Source organism: Musa acuminata, chromosome BXJ2-9 (assembly GCF_036884655.1).
Source record: "Musa acuminata AAA Group cultivar baxijiao chromosome BXJ2-9, Cavendish_Baxijiao_AAA, whole genome shotgun sequence".
Classification (NCBI taxonomy): domain Eukaryota; kingdom Viridiplantae; phylum Streptophyta; class Magnoliopsida; order Zingiberales; family Musaceae; genus Musa; species Musa acuminata.
In genome coordinates this window covers 44635978-44650889 of record NC_088346.1, presented here as the reverse complement: position 1 = coordinate 44650889, position 14912 = coordinate 44635978, and the positions used below count along the sequence as shown (strand labels likewise).

General features: G+C 36.9%; 2 protein-coding genes across 2 annotated transcripts; both read right to left on the bottom strand.

Moving 5' to 3' along the window:
* Window positions 1–305: 305 nt before the first annotated feature.
* On the bottom strand, window positions 306–6048 carry LOC135622073 (ATP-dependent zinc metalloprotease FTSH, chloroplastic-like). The gene is made up of 4 exons (XM_065123710.1): window positions 5587–6048; window positions 2214–2318; window positions 399–828; window positions 306–313 (listed from the first exon to the last, which is right to left on the bottom strand). Exons 1-4 carry the CDS (start codon window positions 6046–6048, stop codon window positions 306–308), a joined length of 1005 nt encoding a protein of 334 aa, XP_064979782.1.
* A 6598-nt stretch (window positions 6049–12646) lies between these two features.
* LOC135623567 (geraniol 8-hydroxylase-like) lies at window positions 12647–14679 on the bottom strand. Its single transcript, XM_065126693.1, has 2 exons — window positions 13713–14679; window positions 12647–13393 (listed from the first exon to the last, which is right to left on the bottom strand). Exons 1-2 carry the CDS (start codon window positions 14661–14663, stop codon window positions 12761–12763), a joined length of 1584 nt encoding a protein of 527 aa, XP_064982765.1. The 5' UTR covers window positions 14664–14679; the 3' UTR covers window positions 12647–12760.
* Between the last annotated feature and the right edge of the window lie 233 nt (window positions 14680–14912).

Below are 14912 nucleotides of genomic sequence, written 5' to 3'. Positions count from 1 at the left end.
GGACTCAATCATCTCATTTGAAACGAAAGACTTTTCTACATCATATAAAGCGAGAGTTTTGAGCCAAGAAATATCAAAGTTCAAGAAGAAACCTCTACAGAAATTCTTGACGACAATGGTCGGAGGTACGCTATTTTGATTCCGCATAAGTTTTTATTGTGTTTCTATTATAACGATTTAGAAACACAAACTGGTTTAAGTCATTTCTTACGCTAAGAACTAATTATTTTGTAAAACATGTGCAAATTTATCAAAAACATGAACACCATCGTTAACAAAGCATCAAAACAACATCTAGCTGTGAACTAATATTCTGCAGAACATGTACAAAATTATCAAAAACCATTAAAACAATGCCCATAATAAAGATTCATTGTATCCACATTCTGGCAACTAACCTGTAGGATCTTCACCCTGCCCAGCTACATCAGGCCTATCCACTGTGACCTGCCGATCGAACCTTCCAGGCCGTAGCAGTACCGAATCAAGCACGTCCGGCCTGTTGGTCGCTGCCAAAACAATCACCCCACTGTTCCCTGAAAACCCATCCATCTCTGTTAAGAGCTGATTGATGGTCTGCTCCCTCTCGTCATTGCCACCGCAAGCCCGGCCCCTCTCTGCCTTAGCCGTCGCCTTCTCGAACAAATCCCGGACCCTCGACGCCCCAACACCCACGAACAGCTCAGGAACTCGGACGCCGCGCACGACAAGAAGGCACGACTCTCCCACTATCGCTCGGGCCAGCAGCGCTTTGTCGGTGCCGGGTGGGCCCGCCAAGAGGCAACCCTTGTGGATTTTCGCCCCCAAAGTCGTGTACTTGTCCGGATTCTTTACCAGGGATGAAAAAATAAATAAACGATAAAAACAAAATATTATGATATAATTAAAAAAAATTATTTTGATAAAAAAAATATATAATATTTAAAAAATAAGATTGACAAAAATACTTATAAGATATTTACAAGTAAACACACTCTATCTTGATTCATGAATTATGATCCTATTTATAGGACCTAGTGGTAACTATACATGTCATCCATGACTGAGTTTGGTGTATGAACTACTCTATAACTTCTAGATAATGGGTCATTTCTTAAAACATATCTATAACTATCTAGAACATGATAACTATCTAGATAACTACTATGAATCAATTCTAAATACTCCATCTTGATTTATAGTTACATACACCGATTTGCGATATGAAATAAACATGTTTTTGAATTGGAAGCGACTTGGTGAGGATATCTATAACTTGTTCATCTGTTCCACTTGCTATAGTATCTCGGATGAAATGATAGCGCATCTTTATATGCTTCGTTCTTTCATGAAATGTTGGATTCTTCGTTATTGCAATTGTGGCTTTGTTGTCACAAAATATTTTCGTTGCTTATTTTTATTCTTGATGAAGATCTTTAAGAAGTCTTCTAAGCTATATTGCTTGACAAGCTGCTGATATTACAATTACATATTCTGCTTCTGATGTCGATAACGCAGTTGTTGCTTGCTTTTTTGAACTCCAAGATATAGCTCTTGATCCAAGACTAAAAATATTACCTAAAGTACTCTTTCTATCATCTAAAGCTTCTGCCTAATCATTATCAGTGAAACCAAATAATTTACATTTAAAATTATGAGAATACCAAATACTATAATCTATAGTTCCACCGATATAATGTAGAATTCTTTTAACAACTCCGAGATGATGTTTGCTTAGGCTATGCATAAACCTGGATACTACACCAACAGGGAATGTAATATCTGATCGAGTATGAGTTAAATAAATCAAACCTCTAACCAAACTTTTGTAGTATCTTACATTTGTCAAACATGTATCATCTTTAAGTTTCAATTTCTCATTTATATTCATGGGTGTTGCTATAGGTTTGCAATTAATCATATTAGATTTTTTGAATAGATTAATTGCATACTTTCTTTATGAAATAAAAATATCATCTGATCCTTGCTTCACTTCCAACCCAAGAAAATAGTGCAATAGGCCTAGATCTGACATTTTAAACTTATTCATCATGTATTTTATAAATTATGTTACAAAAGAGTTAGATGAACTCATATATATAATATCATCAACATAAAGGTAAACCATTAGAATATTATGTTCATCTTCTTTCTTCAGATAAAGAGAAAGAGTAGGTTCATTATTACTCATCTTAAATCTATTTTGATGAAAATAATAATCAATTTTACTATACCCTTGGAGCTTGTTTAAGCCCATAAAGAACTTTATTTAGCTTATACATCTTTTCTTCATGTCCTTTAACCAAAAAATCTTCAGGTTGAGTAACAAAAACCTCTTCCTATAAATCACCATTTAAAAACTTAGATTTCATATTAAATTGATAAACATGCCAACTCATGTGAGCAGCTAAAGCCTAGAAAGTTTTCATAGTTTCGAATCTATCAACTGAAGAAAAAGTATCATCAAAATCAATACCTTATTGATGTAAATATCCTTTTGCTACAAGCCGAGCCTATACTTTTCGATACTTTAATCTGCATTAAACTTTGTTTTGAACACCTTTTTTAATCCAATAACTTTCTTTTCTTTCGGTAGATCTATTAGTTTCCAAGTTTCATTCTTTTCAATTGATTTGATTTCCTCTTTCATTGCTTTTCGTCATTCCTCTTTTTCAACTGCTTCTTCAAAAGTTAAAGGATCTGAAATAAACAAAGTAAATGTTGAGTCATAAATTTCTATTAGTGATCTGAAATTTCTTGGAGGGTTTCATCTGAAGAATCAGAATTTGAACTACTATTGGGTGAGGTTGATGATGAACTTATTTAAGTAGGCTCTATCATTTGATTCTGTGGAGTATCTAGTTCTGCTGGAATCTGAATTTGTGTTTCACTTTTATCAATCTCTCAATTTTAACTTTTCCTTTCATCGAACACAATATTTCTATTAATAATAATTTTGCCACTAACAAGATTATATAATCGATATGCTTTGAATTGTAAGGAATAACCAATTAAGATGTATTTTTCAGATTTTTCATCAAGCTTGTGATGGTTTTGTGAATTCACCAAAGCATAAGCAATACAACAAAAAATTCTTAGGTGACTTACACTTGGTTTCATACCATACCAAGCTTCAAAAGGAGTTTGATTAATAACAGTCTTTGTTGGTGAAATATTTAACAAATAAACTGTTGTTGTAACTGCTTCTGCCCAAAACTGATTTGGAATGTGTTTTCCTTTAAGCAAACTTATTGTCATTTCAACTATAGTTCGATTCTTACATTCAGCTACACCATTTTGCTACGATGTATATGGTGATGTCAATTCTCTACAAATATAATTTTCTTTACAAAAAGAATTAAACTCATTAGATAAAAATTCACCACATCTATCTGTCCGAAATGTCTTTATGTATCTACCACTCTGTCTTTCTATAATTGCATTGAATTTTTAAAAATCATCAAATATTTTATATTTCAGTTTCAGAAAATATACCCAACTCATATGGCTATAATCATCGGTAAACAATAGAAAATATTGATTTCCACCGAATAATTTTGTATTCATAGGTCCATATATGTCAGCATGAATTAATTCAAGACAATTAGATGCTCTCCATGCTTTTCCAACAGGAAATGGTTTTTTATTTTGTTCGTCATAAATGCAACATTCACAAACATCAAGTGTATTAATTTTAGGCAATTCAAAAATTATTATTATTTATTTAACAACCTTAAACCCTTAATGTTAAGGTGTTCATATCTTAAATGTCATAAAATAGACTCATTTTTTTGAGTTGCGATAAGAGCATGCTTTTCAATATTTGAAACATCGAGTGGAAACATCTTGTTTTGCGTTATGCAAATATTTACCATAATCGAACCAAATTTTTTTATCTTTAATAGTGCATGAACCATCATCAAATATAACTGAATATCTATCATCTATCAATTGTCCAATACTCAATAAGTTATGTGATAAAGTAGGAACAAAGAAAACATTATCAAGATATTTTACCTTCCCTTGATTTGTCTTTACCTCAATTGTTCCTTTTCCTTCTACTTAGATTTGTTTTTTATCTCCAAATCTAACTTTCAACTTATGAGTTTCATCAATATCTTTAAACATTGATATTATGTCTGACATATGATTAGAACATCCACTATCTAGAGACTAAATATCATTTGAGATATCATTAACTTGTGAATTAGTCATAAATAATTTACTATTTTCCTCCATATAGCTTGCTTACTTTTCTCTTTTCCAATAATCTGCCTTCATATGATTAAACTTTTTATAATAGTGACATTGAATTCCACTCTTGTAACTTTTTGATCATAATTTGATTGCCTTTGTTTATCATGCCCATCAAAGTATCCTCTTCCTCTTCCTTTTCAATTTCCTCTACCACAAAATCCTCCTCTGTCATGTCCTCTTCCTAATGATTTTTTGTCTTCTTTTGAAGTAGAAGACTCCCTCTTAATCTGAAATACCTTTTCTTCACTTTTTTCAAGTGACCTGTTCAACCTTGCTTTATGTGATTGCAAGGAACCTATTAGTTCATCAAATAAAAATATAGATAAATCTTTTGACTCCTCAATTGCGGTAACAACATGATCAAATTTCGGAGTTAAACTTTTTAAAACTTTTGCAACAATTATATGATCAGAAAAATATTCACCATAAGATTTTATTTGACTAATAATTTTAGTCCATCGAGAAAGAAAATCTTGCACTGCTTCATTGCTTTTCATGAATAAAATTTCAAACTCATGATGAAGAGTTTGAAGTTTTACCCTAATCACCCTTGATGAGCCTTGAAATTCATTTTGAAGTATCAACGAAGCTTGCTTTAAAGTTGTCACTAGTGTAATTCTTGAGAAGATTGTCTCATGTACATCTTGTTGAATGAAGAATGCTTTTGAATCATTCTTTCTATTCTCCCTCATCCTGATTTCTTTATCTGGATATGCGTATCCATTCTTTGTTAAGTCCAAAAATCTTGAGACTTGAATAGAGTCTTCATCTTGATACTCCAAAATTCATGGGGTTGCGACATAGAATTGTCATTGAAAGTTATAATATCCAGTTTTGATAGAAACTTAGCTCTGATACCACAAATATTGGGGATGGAGGAGCAAGGAAACGATAAAAACAAAATACTATGATGCAATTAAAAAAAATCCTTTCAATCAAGAAAACCGTTGTAGTATTAAAACAAAAGGATTGACAAGAAAATTTATAAGATATTCCCAAGTGCACACACTCTATTTTGCTTTATGAACTATGGTCTTATTTATAGGACCTAGTGGTAACTATCCATGTCACCCATGATTGAGTTAAGTATAGGAACTATCCTATAACTTCTAGATCATGGGTCACTCCTTAAAACATGCCTATAACTACTTAGAACAGGGTAACTACCTAGAACATAATAACTATCTAGATAGCTACTATGAATCAATTCTCAACATTCTTTGGGATGTCCACCACTTCTTGCAGCTCGAGCTTGGCCTGGTTGGCCCCCGCAGCATCGGCGAAAGTGACGTCGGAATAGGTCATTGCCGCCGTCCCCTTCCGAGACGGAGATCTCCACGTCGTTCATGCCAGGACGTCGATTGGGTCAGGGTCGTTGGGGACGACAACGACAGCCCAGCGACAATCGACGGTCGTGAGCTGGAGCACGCCGCCATCCTTGCTGAACCGGACGCACTCGACCTTGCCCCTCTTGACGGCATTAAGGAACTCGCTGTAGCGCCACTGGGAGCCATCGGGGAGGTGAGGCGAGGCCTGCGGCCGCGGGGCGGTGAGGAGGGACTGGGAGAAGGAGGGGGGAGCGGGCTTGGATGCAGCCTCCAGCTGAACGAGAGGCGACGAGGGGGGAGGGGAAACCGGGGGGACGTCGTCAGCGATATCGGTAGGGGGGAGGGAGGAGGAGAGAAGGGTTCTTCGCAGCAAGCAGTTAGTTGGGTTCCCAGCGGCAACCGTCCCGTTCCGCTGCACATGTTCTTCGCAGCATGCAGTTGGGCTCCCAACCGAAATCGTCTCGTTCCTACCAAACCCAAGCATCTGCGCTTCCCCATCAAACCAATCGTATGCATGCGGTGACACGAGAGGCGATGGGAAATCTCGTGACCATGCAACCCAACTCCACACAACTCTCGAATGAACCCATTATAAATATCCTCCCACTTCTACACTCCCCTTCATCACTCTCGCCTCGTTCCTTCTGCAGAACACAAAGCCATGGCCACCACCCGTTCCATTGTCCTCTCTTTCTCTCTTTGGGTGCTCCTCCTCTGCCACAACTCTCCAGCCCAACTTGGCTTGGGCCAGCAGAGAGTAGGTGAACCATGGATGAGTGCGCGTCACTACAGCCGCGTGAACAAATGCAGAATCGAGAAGCTAAGCGCCCTTGAGCTCACCGGACGTGTGCCCTCCTCTCCCTCCCCTTTCTTCTCCTCCGCCGCTCCTCCCTCCATCTCGTTCCTCTCCCTCTCCTTCCCCTTACAGAGGAGGAGACTGTTGTCTTTTGTTGGATATGGATAACCGATACCTAGGAGTCGTGGTTGATGGGATATAACCTTTGTATATTAATAAGGTCATGATATGCAACAGAATTAAATAGAAGCACAATCAAACAGAACACCAAGATATACGTGGAAAACCCCTTCAATGTGAAGGGTAAAAACCACGGGACAAACTAGAGATAATCCGCTATGAGAATAATGAATATACAAATCTCAACCTCTTGCCCTAAACCCTAATAACAATCTCAAGAGAATAACTGGGATACAAGAATCACGTCACTGCCCACGATATCTAAAACCTCCCCAAATAATCATAGCAAGAGTCTACTGTAGATTTAATCTAACCTGAGATAGATGATTGGGAATAGTCTCTCTGCGTTGTCCTTGTCTTCTTTCCTTTCTTTCTCCTCCTTTTCTACCTTGTTTTCCTTTGCTGTCTTATTTATGCCTTTTCTGCCTCCAAAATGCAATCACCACCCCCCTAATATTAATTAGGATTAGGTTAAGAGAGGGTGTGGGCTGTGGGCTGCCCAAACCCACTATGGACTGAATTTACGGGCTGCCAGCCCAACAGTGGTTAGGTTCATCACACTACTATTTGTAATCGTTTTGTTAGTGCTCGTGTCGTCCGCAAGCGGGCAGTTCTGCAAAATGTGTATAGTCCAATTCACATTTCATCAAATTGTAGACCCGAAAGGAAAAAGATTTGCCCAATCAAAAACTAGGTGAATAGCTAGATCAGATCTTAGATACAGCATTGAACATTAATGATGCCTAATTAAAGAAAAATAATCAAGATAATCAAATATAACAAAAAAAATAAACTAGTCAGGAAAAAAGATTTGTCCAATCAAAAAATAGGTGAATGGGTAGATCAAATCAGATACAACATTGAACATTAATGATACCTAATTAAAGAAAAATAATCAAGATAACCAAATATAACAAAAAAACAAACTAGTTAGGAAAAAAATTTGTCCAATCAAAAAGTAGATGAATGGCTAGATCAGATCAGATACAACATTGAACATTAATGATGCTTAATTAAAGTAAAATAAACAAGATAACCAAATATAACAAAAAAACAAATTAGCCAGGAAAAAAGATTTGTCCAATCAAAAAGTAGGTGAATGGCTAGATCAGATCAGATACAGAATTGAACATTAATGATGCTTAATTAAATAATAATAATCAAGATAATCAAATATAACAAAAAAATAAACTAGTCAGGAAAAAGGATTTTTCCAATCAAAATGTAGATAAATGGCTAGATCAGATTCTAGATGCATCATTGAACATTAATGATGCCTAATTAAAGAAAAATAATCAAGATACCCAAATATAACAAAAAATAAACTAGTCAGGGAGACTATCTTGAAATAATATCCTATCACACACAATGTATCGTGCATTGTAACATGTGGCTTACAGGAGCAGATCCTTCTAAAGAAGTTCTTGCCCTTGTAAATGACAAATTTTCAGCTAAAAATGAATCACCTGTTTCAAAAACCTTCTGAGGGTTACAACCTACTGCTGGCATCCTATGTCCAGAAGAATCTGTAGTTGCAACTCATATACTATCATCCTGCAAAGCCTTTTGTAGAATTGGGTGTTCTTTGGCTTTCCTATGTTGACAAGTGTAATCATCAATCATTTTCTCTCTTAACGTAAATTAATTACTATAAATAATATATTATATTATTTAAATTATTAATTTTATTGTTTGTATAGTATGATTAAGGAAATGATTAAGATTGATTTTCTTAATCATGAGAACAAGTTAGAAATTTTATCAATCAATTAAATTATTAATTGATTTATTTCTTAACGAGTGATATGACTTTTAGGAAGTAAATAATTTATATTTTATTTTTATATTTGTGTGTGAAAGTAAAATAAAAATAAATTAAAAAATAAAAATTAAATTAATATTTACCTTTTGAGGAGAATTCATTTTCTCCTATACAAAGGAGGGTCCTCACCCAACGAAAAGGATGGAGGAGAGTATTCCTCGAAGAAAGCATCTTTTATTTTTTTTTCTAATCACTTTAAATTCATGTTTTGAAATTTTTGATATTTAGATTGTTATAACTTTACGATGCACAATAATATTTTAATTTCAAAATATTCTGATTAATAAATAATGATAATTGATTTGTGATATTAGAATGATTATTTGACTTATAATAATCTTTTAAGCTTAAGTAAATTTTAAAATTAATTTAATTATTAAATTTTTTATTTTTGTATTAATATAATATTTTTTAATTTATTTAATTAGATATATCTATGTTTCAAGAATTATATGTGAATTTATATGATTTAACTAGTTTTAAATTTAAGATCATGAATTTAAATTTCTTTAATTTATGGATTTAAGTTACTCCTTAATAATTTAAAATATTAAAATTTAATTTATTAAGAAAAGTCTAATCAAGGTTTGACATGGGTCAAGTTAATATGCCAAACCGAGTCGATCTAACTCTTATGGCCATGTACGACCTAGTCCATATGGCCATGTACGATCCAATCCATGTGATCATGTATGACCTAGTTTATGTGACAAGGCATGACCTAACTCATGTGGTCAGACATAACTTAGCTCATATGACCATGTATGACCCAACCCATACAGCAAGGTATGACACAAGCCATATGGTCAAACATGATCTAGCACATGTGGCTAGTTACGACCCAATCCATATGGTCAGACACAACTCCAACTCATATATCTAGCCATGACCTAATCTGCAAGCCAAGCATGGCCCAGTTCAATGGTTAGGCTTGAGCCAACTTGTGAGGCTCAACCTAGTTCACGAATTTAGACTCGTCCAGCTATACGATTAGTGTCAGATACATTGTCGCTCCTCTATCCAACCCATTGTACCTCAGCTCAACCTATTACTTGGAATAAATATATGCAATATACATGACTCGTCTAAGACTCAAGTGAGTTAGTTCGGGTTGGACTAACACTATACGACATAGTCTAATTTACTCTCTCTCTCTTCATTGGTTTGAGCTCATTAATTGATTGAATAAGACATGTTTAATTGGCTTAAGTAGATTTAGGGTGATTTCAAACCAGCTTTACTAGTTCAAACCTACTTAACATAATTGAAATCAATCAAATATAAATTATAATAGTATAAGGTGATTCCAGACCGGTTCCAGAAGGATTTGAGATTAGTTCTATTAGGTCATAAATGAATTAAGTTTGGTTCAAGTCAATTAGGCTATTCCAATTAGGGTTTTGGATGATTGAGGACTATTCAAAGATTGATGTCTCATGTCTTTATTATTTGATGAATTTAAAAGCTTTATCTAAAAGTATAATTTAAAAATAATTATTGATTTCTAACTTTTTTTTAGTTTCTAATATTGATATAATTATTACCGTATAGTATATGTGATCATGCTAGCAGTCCATATTGGAAGTACAACTTGTGAAAGGAGCTACAAGTCTATCATAATACGAAGCCACCAATAGACATAGTCTAGTAAATCATATATTAAACATGATTCCTCATAGTATTTTATTATATTATTTCTTAGTTGCATACGTGAATGAATGAATGAATATAAATGAATGATCATGGTTATTTATGTATTTCTATCGAGGACAGATAGCACGATTTTCTTCAGGAATTAACAAGCTGTCATACGTGATGGTTAGACGGTTCCTCCATTCATTGTTAGGAGGAATGTATCCCTACTTAAGCAAGTGAGGGATATATCCATTGTTGGAAGTACGATATATGTTATCTTAATCTGCTGTTAGGAGAAATCTATCCTAGAGAGTATGTCTCTTCATTCGTTGTTGAGAGAGTGCACCATAGTACACCTTTGATATATAACTATTATGTATATATTTTCATGTAATTGATACATAATTTTATTTATTACATAAGAATTATCATTAATTTTCTGATGCATTAATTTTATAATGAATCAATATATTATCATTTCGTATTAAATTAGTGATATTTATATATGTTTCATAAATATTAAATATTATTTTTATAATTTTTTAAAGGTTTTTATTAATGTGGTTGCTAATATGTTTTTATCTTATATTTATTTTTAAAATAATGTACTACTTTGTAATAGATCTGAGGCTCGGGTAAAAGACTTTTCGTCACACTTATGATCCTACCAAGAAGTTATAGTTTTTTTTTCTAATAAATAAAATATTTACTATTATAAAGATAGATATTTGAATTTAAGAATGAAAAAAAAATATATTATGTAAATTATGAATAATAAAATGATGATTTATTATTTTTATAAATATAAGATGTGATAATTTAATGGTATCAAAACAATGACTTTAATGACATTTGGAATAGAGGATCCTAGGATTAGAATATTAGATGACGCAATCAGTCAGTTTTTGAGATTTAGATTCTAAGAATTCAACAGTAATACAACTAAACCATGATTTTAAGAGATTATGATCATTTTCTTAAGCTAAATATGATTTTTTTATAAAAATAATTAATTAAAGATGTTATCAAAAGGAAATCTCGTTAAATGATTTAAACTGAGATTATTGAGTAAAAGACTAAAATTTTAGTACATTTTCTCGGTATTACAATAAGTGTTATAATGTTTTGTCTTACACGTTTACATTTTGAATATAAGTTTATCAAGATACTCTTATCCAAAGCAGATAAGAATTGTTAATTTAATTATAGAATATATTATTTTTGAGATATATTTATAATAAATAAATAAATATCAATTAATTTAGTTATCCATGAAGATACACAGATTTATATATAATACGTAGCTGTTTATACTTAAAAGTTGTACATGTTAACTGCATACTTGTGTAGATAGGGATGATATCCTGTGCATTACCACCACGGTGGAGGCATAGAGTAAATTGTGCTTGAGGTATGTGAGTTGGGAAAACCAGACTCATGCCAATAGAAATCTAATATAGTGAAAGTTCAAGGCAAAATGTGTCCGAGGGGTGTAAGTCGGGAAAACCTGACCCGCTCCAAGAGAAATATATCACGGTGAAGGCACAGGGCAAAATATGCTCGAGGTGTGTAAGTGGAGAAAGCCCAACCTATACTAAAAGAAACCCTCTACGATGAAAGCGCGACAAAAAATGTGTCCGAGGCATGGGAGTTAAAAAAAACCCAACCCATGCCAAGAGAAATTTGCTATGATAGAATCATAAGGTAAAACATACCCGAGGTATGTGAGTTAGAAAAATCTGATCCACACTAATAAAAATTCTTCACAGTAGAGGTGTAGTATCCTGGACAAAACTAAGTTTGTGACAGTAGGGCGAGATATGTTTAAGTCATGTGAATCAAGAAGACCCGACCTATGCCAAGAGAAATCCGTTATAACAAAAATATAGGAAAAAATATTCCCAAGGCATGTGAGTTGAGAAAATCCGACTCACGCTAAGAGAAATCTATCACAGTAGAAGCATAGGATAAAATACGTCTAAAGCGTGTGAGTTGGAAAAGCCTAACCTGTGCTAAGAGAAATCCATCACAACAGAGGTGTCCCGAGGCATGTGTTAAAAAAACTCGACCCATGCCAAAATAAATCCGGTATGGCAGAAGCATAAGACACAACATGCTAAAGACGTATGAGTTAGGAAAACCCAATTCGAACCAAGAAAAATTTGTCACGGTAGTGCAAGGCGAAATGTACCCAAGACATGTGAGTCGGGAAAACCCAACCTCTTCCCGACTAACGTGTGTCATTTTGCCACCACGAAGAGGTAGGATGGCAATGAGTGTCGAATGAATTAAATGTCATACTCTGGGCCCTTTAACAAGAGTTCTGAAGCATACTGAGGGGAGGGACAAATGATATAGAATATATTAGCGGGCAACTATCATTCGGTATATAAGCACCACGTGAAAGATACGTGGAAGGATTTGCTCATGTGGAAAAAAAATACAAGGTAGGCTATTCAGGATTGTCTCCCCTTGTCACCCATGTAGATAAAACGTTAAAAGTGAGATATTGAGATGGTTAAATATTGTACCTTTAAGGTCAGGTATAAGCGTTAAAAGTGAAATATTGAGATGGTTACATATTTTACCTTTTAAGAAAAAAAATTTTAATATCGAAGGAACCGGATTGACCCATGACAATAATTGAGATGTTTGCAAGGGATCACATGACAACAGCCAAAATATTTCAATGACTGAGATACAATATTTTATGTGCCATCGAACGCTGAATATTCCAAGCCATGGAATATTTCTCACTTTGAGTTAACTATAGAGATCTGGATCATCAAATCTCGCGGTTGGAACAAGAACAAGTGGTTCAGCCTTCCTCATCACAAGTCCAAACCTCTCACCGAGCTCAAGCTTCTCCCCCTCTGGAAGTTGCCAGCGAAAGGAATGCAGGAAGGAAGCCAACATGTGCGTCACCGTCTTTTCTGCTAGAGAGATTCCAACACACATCCTCCTCCCTGATCCAAATGGCAGATAAGCGAAGTTAGTGCCACGGAACTCGTACTTGTCATCTGCAGCTGTCAGAAACCTCTCCGGCCTGAACTCCACGGCATCCTCCCCCCAAATGGCGGCGTCTCTTTGAATCATCCAAACGTTTACGAAGACCTTGGAGCCCTTGGGAATGGTGTATCCGCCCACGGTGCAAGGTGAGCTCGGCGAGCGAGGAACGAGGAGCGGAACCACTGGGTGTAACCGGAGCGTCTCTTTCGTGACTGCACGAAGGTACTCCAGCTTGGGCACGTCCGACTCTTCGACTGCTCTTTCCTTCCCCACCACTGCGTCGAGCTCGTCTTGGATCTTCCTCATGATGTCAGGGTTGCGCATCAGTTCCGCCATCGCCCACTCTATCGTAGTCGAAGTGGTGTCCGTCCCACCAAGTATGAGTTCCTGTGGATTCAGTTAATTGATATCATCCATGCATTTGTTCGTAGAAACAGGTATATATTTCAAGAAAATTACTTCCCTTCAGTTAAATGATGGTCTTCACGACGAAGATTTATCTTGCATACTTATTTTTTTTTTTTAAGGATCTAATAAATATATGATTATTAATTTTAATTTAAGTATTTTAAGTTAATATAAAAATGAAAATTGACTCAGAAAAATAAGAAAAAGAAAAGAAGAGCTACCCTACGTTGATCAGAAAGGAAAATGCTTGAATATTTGTGTTACCAATAGTTGCAGGTGTGGAAAGATGAAACAATACCAAAAACAGTGCCTTGACATGATCCATGGTGAGTGGGTCCTTCTGATCTCTTCTCTCTAAAACCTCCACCATCACCTGCAAGAAGGCCTTACCACCCTTTCCCTCATCCTCTTCACCCCTTCTCCCACTCTCCTCCACAAACTTTTTCCAGAGCACATCGTAACGATCCCACAACCGCTTCATCCGTCTCCCCATCCCCTGCAAATCCAGCGCCGCCAGCGCCGGAAAGAAGTCCGACACATTGGGCGCCGCCAGCAACTCGAAGACTCCCTCCACCACCGCCCGGAACTTCATTGACACATCGACGTCTTCCGACAGCCCCCCCCACAGTATGCTCGTCAACACGTTGAGTGCCGTCGAGAAGACCAGCTCCCACACCTCCACCGGCTCCCCCTCGCGGGCACGAAGGCGAGCGATGGCTCGCCGCACCTCGCGCCGCAGCAGCGAGCGGACAGCCTCGTTGCGGCCGCCGCCGCCGATGAACTCCCGCACGGTCACCTTGCGGAGCGTGCTCCAGAGAGTGCCACGGGGGCTCCAGAGCAAACCATGCTGTGCTTCGGGGACGTCGGTGGTGGCGGCCGGGGGATCATGGTTGGCGAAGATGACATCGTGGTCCTTGAGCACCTCCCGGACGGCGGCCGGAGAGGAGAGGACGACGTAGAGCCTGGTCCCGAGACGGAGGCTGAAGTCGGGGCCGTAGGCGCGGGCGAGGCGGGCGAAGTAGCGGTGCAGGTCGGGTTCGAGGGAGAGAAGGCTGCCGAGGAGCGGCAGGCCGACGGGTCCCGGGGGCAGGAGTGGCCTGCCTTGTCTCCTCGTCCATCTCAATAAGAAGACGGCAGCAGAAGAGACGACGGTGATGAGAGAAAGGATGAGAAATATGTCACTCTGTTGCTGCGAGGCAGCGACTTCGTAGTCCGTTGCAGATGCCATGAGAGGAACTGCTGCTTCCATCGATGCGGCGGGAGATGGCGGTTATAAATACTACATACTGACGGACGCAGACAAGTGTCCGCCAATGACGACGGAGCACGGCAGACGAAGAAAACATGGTCGAAATTGTGCCGCGTGGCAAAAGCTGAACCAGTCATGTGACCGCTCTGCTTCTAGTGAAAAGGATAAGGACGGGAAGAGGACGTGATGTGGACTTGGTTGAGTCGAATTGAGTGGCTGGGAGTCGTTCAAGTACAACGCTCGCCCGCC

What these genes read in the sequence shown, in the direction of transcription:
- LOC135622073 (XM_065123710.1), bottom strand. Translation starts at nt 6,048, where the DNA reads ATGCTTGGGTTTGGTAGGAACGAGACGATTTCGGTTGGGAGCCCAACT. An exon ending in CTGACCCAATCGACGTCCTG is followed by an intron (nt 2,319 to 5,586) that starts GCATGAACGACG and finishes GGTGATTTATAG; the next exon opens with GAAGAGGTTTTTGTTACTCA. An exon ending in GGCTTAAACAAGCTCCAAGG is followed by an intron (nt 829 to 2,213) that starts GTATAGTAAAAT and finishes TCCCTGGTAAAG; the next exon opens with AATCCGGACAAGTACACGAC.
- LOC135623567 (XM_065126693.1), bottom strand. Translation starts at nt 14,663, where the DNA reads ATGGAAGCAGCAGTTCCTCTCATGGCATCTGCAACGGACTACGAAGTC. An exon ending in ATGTCAAGGCACTGTTTTTG is followed by an intron (nt 13,394 to 13,712) that starts GTATTGTTTCAT and finishes CTGAATCCACAG; the next exon opens with GAACTCATACTTGGTGGGAC.